Below are 6,368 nucleotides of genomic sequence, written 5' to 3'. Positions count from 1 at the left end.
GAACAACAATGACTGTAGCATGAAAAAAAGATTATAACAAAATTTTCTGAAGGTTACAACAGTCAGCAATTAGTAGGAAGTGTACAGGCCTCTGCTCTGAATGACTTCATCACACTGCTCTGGTGTGATTTTGGTCCACTCTTTTTCCAGTCTCCTCCACAGTTTGGTGACTGTTGTGGGTTTCTTGGCCATAACTTTGTCGCCAAGGATTTTCCAGAGGTTTTCTATTGGGTTGAGATCAGGACTCTGGGCAGGCCATGTCATTATTTCAATGTTTTCAGTTTCTAGGAACTGTTTACCCGTTTTGCTGTGTGACATGGAGCGTTGTCCTGCATAAACACTGTGGGCTGATTGGGTGATGAACGCAGGGAAGGACCCATATGTTGTTGAAGAAGGTTCTGATAAACATTTGCATTCACTCTGCCATGTAGCTGTTTAAGAGGCCCAGCTCCTGCTGCAGAAAACATGCCCCAAACCATGACACTTCCTCCACTTTTCACTGACTTCTTTACACACTTTGGGTTCAGTCTTTCTCCAGTTTGTCGCCGAACATAATGTTTCCCATCGGACCCAAATAAATAAAACTTGCTCTTATCACTGAAGTGAACTTTAGACCAGTTCTCCTCTGTCCACACAACATGCTCCTCAGCAAAGCTTAGTGTAGCCTTTTGATTCTTTCTGCTAATGAGCGGTTTGGTCACTGCAGAGTGGGCTTGCAGTCCAAATGCTCTTAAACGTCGAGACACTGTATGACGAGACAGATCCTTACCCTGTTCAGCGCTGAACTGGTGAGCAATTCCAGCTGCAGTGTGGAAACGATTGCCCATTGAGATCCTCTGCAGTATCCTGTCCGCTCTTTTATTTGTCTTCCGTGGACTACCAGCCTTCTTGGCGGACTTGAATGAGTTTGTGATTTTGTAAAGATTCAATATTCTTGAAATCACAGATTTGGAACGACTAATTTGTCTTGCTATGGCTGATAGGGTCATCCCTTTGGCCTTCATCTGGACAACCTGCTGCTGGAGGCTTTCAGTCACTTTAGGACGGCCCACCATCTTGCAGAGTCAGTGAAACTGGAAGTTAGGCTGCCAGTTAAATAGGGGTTGACAGATAATCAAGGAAATTAGCACCAGGTACCAGATTAACACCAATAACTGGGAGGTATCTGAAAGTGTTCTCTAATTTTGATCAGTGTGTTTTCTGCAAAATAATGGTTTTTTTTTTAAATGCCTTATTTATTTTGTGGAAAAGGTGTTCTGGTAGCATGGTATAGACAGGACAAAAACTCCTTCAACTGTTGAGCAGTGAAGATGACATTATTTCAGAATTGTTCAATTGTTAATAAATTGTTCTCTAATTTTGATCTCCAGTGTATATATTGTAAAATGTAAAATGTGAGTGTAAAAGATAACAGAGACGAATAGGTAATAGAGTTTTGTCATTTATTATCAGTGTCAAAATTAGCTGAAATCCTTAGTTTTACAAAAAATGTAAAAACTACAATAAATGTACACAATATTGCACAGGTTTCTCTAAAAATAGTGTCAAACTTCAATGTGGTTTAAAGGATAATGGAAACATTTTTCTCACACAAGCGAATTTCTAAATGCTTCACAGTGTGTTGCTTAATACAGTATGTTATTATTACAATGTTCTTCATTTTAATACTCCTTTATTAAAAAAAAAAAAAAGACATATAACAAAAACAGACTTCTAAGTGTAAAATCTGAATCTTTGGGTTATTTAAAGAGTATGTATAAAGTATTTTAATATAATTAAAATTTGACCTTAAAATCATTATCCGTTGTTATTTTCCTGGACCGCCCTGCTTCAGCTCCCTGCTCAACAAGGCCAGGTTTGAAGGGTTTTCAAGATTTCTACTAAAATAGATTAGGCCAAGTTAGTTTTTTTTAGAAAAATAAAAAAATGTAAAGTTACATTAAAAAAAAGGAAAAAATGCTTCAAAAAGCAAAGCTACTTCAAGTGTAAATCAGTTATAAAAGCCGGCATCTGTCATGATTTCCTACAGTTAACAAAGTTAGACAAAGTTTCTATTTGATGACCAATTTGCAGAGGTGTTCGTTCTGATAGATTAAATTCTGACGTCCAAGATTTCTCTCAGTCCCTCTTTATGTCTTGGCCGTTAATATCAGTGTGTACTTGCACTGGATTCTTCCAGTGGAATTTCATGCTGCTTTTACGATACACAAAGCGGAAAATGTCAGCCACAAACACCCACGACAAGACGTACATGGCCACACCACCGCACTTGATAATGAACTTTGGCCGGGGTGAGACCAGCTCGCAGTACAGCATGGCGCCGCCCACAAATACTCGCATAATAACAAACAAGAGCACGAACAGGATGTCCACCAAGTCGCCCAGGAAAGTGTTGTAGCGGCCGGATTGCTTCAGGAACCAGCGGGTCTGCAGCAGAGGGTTGGTGATCTCGCTGCCGAAGATCACTGCGCATGACTCGATGCCTGACTCACCCAGCCACAGGGTCAAAAGGATACCCAGAATGCTCATGGTGTGGTGGGCAAGCATTACCAGACCCTCAGTCTGGAAGTGGATGCACCAGGCCATGTCGAAGATGAAGTAGCCTAGACTGAGCACCATTGCGGTGATTTGAAGAGGGGTGTTTTTCGTACCTGGGAATTAGAAATATACATAAAAGTTTCTTTATTTTTAATATATAAAAAGTATGCATAATTGTTTTACATTTCCTGTGCTAATTCATACATGTTCAAGCTGTTAGATGATGGAGAAAAATATGTAGTTTAGTGTCTATTTCAGATCTGGAAAATGATTTATGGGGTGGCAAGGGGGTGGGATGAGAAGTATGAGGGGTGGCAACACTAAAGAAAGCATCCTTGTATGATTCTTGTGTATTTAAGAAAGAGACATATTCGGTGGATACTGTACACTAGGGTGCCTATTTTTTTATTGGTATATAAAATTTAACAAAAGACCGATCCGACCGCCAGATGTGTTGTTGTCAAGTGACATCACTTGTCAAAGGATCGGACAATCCTGAAGACGCAAACTACTGAACAGCATGCTTTTGAAAATAGTTTCTAAAGTTAAGCTGCTAGTCATTAAATCACACAAAGATCTCATCAACATGAACGATAAAAATATATATAATAAATTAAAACAGCCAGATAGGGTCATTTGTTTGTGATCATTAACCAGGCTGGTTGCACTGAATGTGTTTGATTCACTAAAACGAAGCAGTTCATAAGAATTATTTGTTCAGGCTAATAAAAAGACAAGATTTTTTGCTATTATTTATTGGAAAATGTTTTTCTATGTCATCAGAATTTTTTATTTAATGCATTGGGATACTAGTGCTTTTTAGCAAAGCCTACACATAACACACATCACATATCATAACCTTGTGCTCCAGAACATCTGATCACATGCACATTATCAACTTGTGCTGTTAATATCATGAACAGCAGCTACGCTAATTCCTCTCCACTGCTTCTCTTTCTCTACCCATCCCGAGACACCCTGAGGTTTGGCCAGCTCCAGTCACCTCCCACCTCGTGATGATTACGGACCTTTGAAGAAGTAGATGCCGAACTCGCAAACATCCCGAACCATCTAGAGACATTTCAGTGCCATTTGGATCCCGCTACATGTGTGGAGTTTTGACATTGGACCTCCTGGAGTGTTTAAAGGCTCTGGCATGGAGAAGCTGATGCTGGATCTGTGGTGACCACAAATGCTGAGCTTATAAAACTCGGAGCTACTAACCATATAGACTGTTTAAGACTGCAGAAAGAACATCACTTATAATCTTATACTCCAGTAATCATGTTAGTTCTCACTCTCCAGTGTTCTGTATTGTTGAAAGATTTATGATCAAACTCTTGATGTCACCCAGATGAGGATGGGTTCCCCTTTTGAGTCTGGTTCCTCTCAAGGTTTCTTCCTCATAACATCTAAGGGAGTTTTTCCTTGCCACAGTCGCCACGGCTTGCTCATCAGGGACAAATTCACACCATTCACCATCACTGTTGATTTGTGTAAAGCTGCTTTGAGACAATGTCTGTTGTGAAAAGCGCTATAGAAATAAACTTGACTTGACTTGACTTGACTAGTGCTGGGGTGGCAATGATTTCTCTTAGGGTGGTAGTTGCCAGCCCATGGCAACCCTGGTAGATTCACCCCCTGGTCTGTCTGTCTGTCTGTCTGTCTGTCTGTCTGTCTATCTATCTATCTATCTATCTATCTATCTATCTATCTATCTATCTATATATCTATCTATCTATCTTTCTCAAAATGCTCTTAGTATTGTGCTGTTCTTTTTTTTTTTTTTTTTGACCCTCATAACTTTTGAACACAGTTTACATTAATACGTTTAGGAATTCTGTCCATTCTTTTCTTTTCTTCATATAATGTATACTTGAATTGTGTTCCTATTTTATATACAGGAAATGATGATTTCAAAGCAAACATTGAAGTTTCTAAAGGAACGTATTTCTTTTTTTTTTTTCCCAAAGCCATTTTATGTTTTCAACTAAGCATGATGTTATCTATCTCTAAACCTGACTGTCTCCACAATCCTATAAAAAAAATAATAAAATCCCAAACCCAATAATCAGCCGTTATCACATCTACAAGCTTGTCATGCTGGATAAATTGAATGAACAATACCTGGGTAGGTAAAAGGCCACGGTCCATCGATGTAACCAATATAGGCGGTTATACCCACTGCCAGGATGCCGTGAAACAGTGTGACCAGACGACAGTTCCATTCATAGCTACAAGAGCCGTTTGTGTAGCACAGCAGCGCATACAGAGCGATCCACCCAGCCAAGCAAACACCTACTCCAAGAACCAGCGGCGACATCTTTGAGCTGTGGGCTGAGATTTTTTTGTTGTTGTTGATTAAGAAATAATGACCACAGGGCGTTTTAAATGTCAAATCCAAGAACAGTAATGTCAGATACACTTTAGTGAGACTTTGGTGAAACTTTGACTGAACTGTCAAAGCTTTTTATTAACACACAAATACTTCTAGCTCTATTCTAACCTCAGACCACTCCCATGTGTGTGCATGTGTGTAGGAACACACTGTAGTGTTGCACAGCAGAGATTAAGAAATGGAGATCGGGCTCAGGACACAGCCAAAATATTTAGACCAAAAGTAACTATGGCAAGCATTCCATCAGACACATGTTCCACTTTGACATTTTCAATGGCATAGGATTGGATAGAAATATGCAATTTATTATGTAATAAAACATTATTGTGTACACTCATGATCAGTATATAATCATATTATAGTAATATTACACCTGCTTCTTTGATGGTCTGGAATAAAATCATGAACTCAATTGCACAGGATTTGTTTTCCACACTGAACCATTTGTATTGGTAGAAATCTAATCAAATCTATATTACATTTATTATTCACATCCTAACAATATAAACATGAAACATGTATTCCCCATGCCAGCCAGGTTCTAATAATCCACATGGAGAGAGCGGCTCTCCGTTCACCTCTCCCTCTCAATTGACCAATCAGAAAATAATAACAATAAATATATACAAATGGACAGTTTTCCACAAACCCTCATGCCATAAATACATAAAGACGGCACTGCTTTAAAAGCAATAATCACCTGAATTACATTGTAGCGCGGCGGCTTCGCAGTAATGGCCGTCTCCGCCTGTGTCCGGGCCTCATCATCATCTGTCACCGCCTTCCGCTCCCTCATCTCCATGGAAACGGCGCGCGCGAGTCGCCGCCTAACAAAAGCAGCATTCGTACTTAAAGAATCCTGAAGAGCCCTGAAGCTCCGCCCACACGGATATAAAAACAAAACAAATAAACAGCGGCCCCTGGTGGCTCGGAAACTATACTGCACCGTTATACTAGATGGATGGATGAATGGCTAGATGAATGGATGGATGTTTAGTACAGTGTACAGTGTATAGCTCTGCATCCTGTTGTGTAGCTCTATGTTGTGTTGTGTAGCTCTGTGATGTTGTATGTAGCACCAGGGTTCCGGAGAAATGTTGTCTCATTTCACTGTGTACTGCGTCAGCTATATATGGTTGAAATGGCTATAAGGGCTTCTTGCCTTGACTTGATTTAAGGTACACAACAATTAAATGCAGTTAAGTATCTACCACAAAGTGTAAATAGTAGCAAACTGACAAGTGCAGAATGTGTAAATACATGTACAGCAAATATATATATATAGGGCTCTGGTGGTGTAAAAATTTTAATATGTATGTGTCGGTCAAGTGCTGTACTGTAGTGTACTGATAGATAGATAGATAGATAGATAGATAGATAGATAGATAGATAGATAGATAGATAGATAGATAGATAGATAGATAATCTCACA

At 39.4% G+C, this 6,368-nt stretch overlaps 1 protein-coding gene across 2 annotated transcripts; it reads right to left on the bottom strand.

The window, feature by feature from the left end:
* Positions 1-1,411: 1,411 nt before the first annotated feature.
* On the bottom strand, positions 1,412-5,762 carry tlcd5a (TLC domain containing 5a). 2 transcript variants are annotated; one of them, XM_046863055.1, is made up of 3 exons: positions 5,646-5,754; positions 4,666-4,875; positions 1,412-2,651 (listed from the first exon to the last, which is right to left on the bottom strand). In XM_046863055.1, exons 2-3 carry the CDS (start codon positions 4,859-4,861, stop codon positions 2,119-2,121), a joined length of 729 nt encoding a protein of 242 aa, XP_046719011.1. In that variant the 5' UTR covers positions 4,862-4,875; positions 5,646-5,754; the 3' UTR covers positions 1,412-2,118. The 2 variants fall into 2 exon arrangements, with proteins under 2 accessions (XP_046719011.1, XP_046719010.1); XM_046863054.1 differs by having other exon boundaries at positions 1,413-2,651; positions 5,637-5,762.
* Positions 5,763-6,368: the final 606 nt, after the last annotated feature.

The sequence above is a fragment of the Silurus meridionalis genome, chromosome 12 (assembly GCF_014805685.1).
Source record: "Silurus meridionalis isolate SWU-2019-XX chromosome 12, ASM1480568v1, whole genome shotgun sequence".
NCBI classification, from domain to species: domain Eukaryota; kingdom Metazoa; phylum Chordata; class Actinopteri; order Siluriformes; family Siluridae; genus Silurus; species Silurus meridionalis.
The sequence above is the reverse complement of the archived record's forward strand: the minus strand, read 5'-3'. Positions and strand labels throughout refer to the sequence as shown.

Excerpts from the sequence above, each read along its gene's own strand:
- tlcd5a (XM_046863054.1), bottom strand. The coding sequence starts at position 4,861 with ATGTCGCCGCTGGTTCTTGGAGTAGGTGTTTGCTTGGCTGGGTGGATC. Across the intron at positions 2,652-4,665 it reads GTGGCCTTTTACCTACCCAG|GTACGAAAAACACCCCTCTT; the intron begins GTATTGTTCATT and ends TCTAATTCCCAG.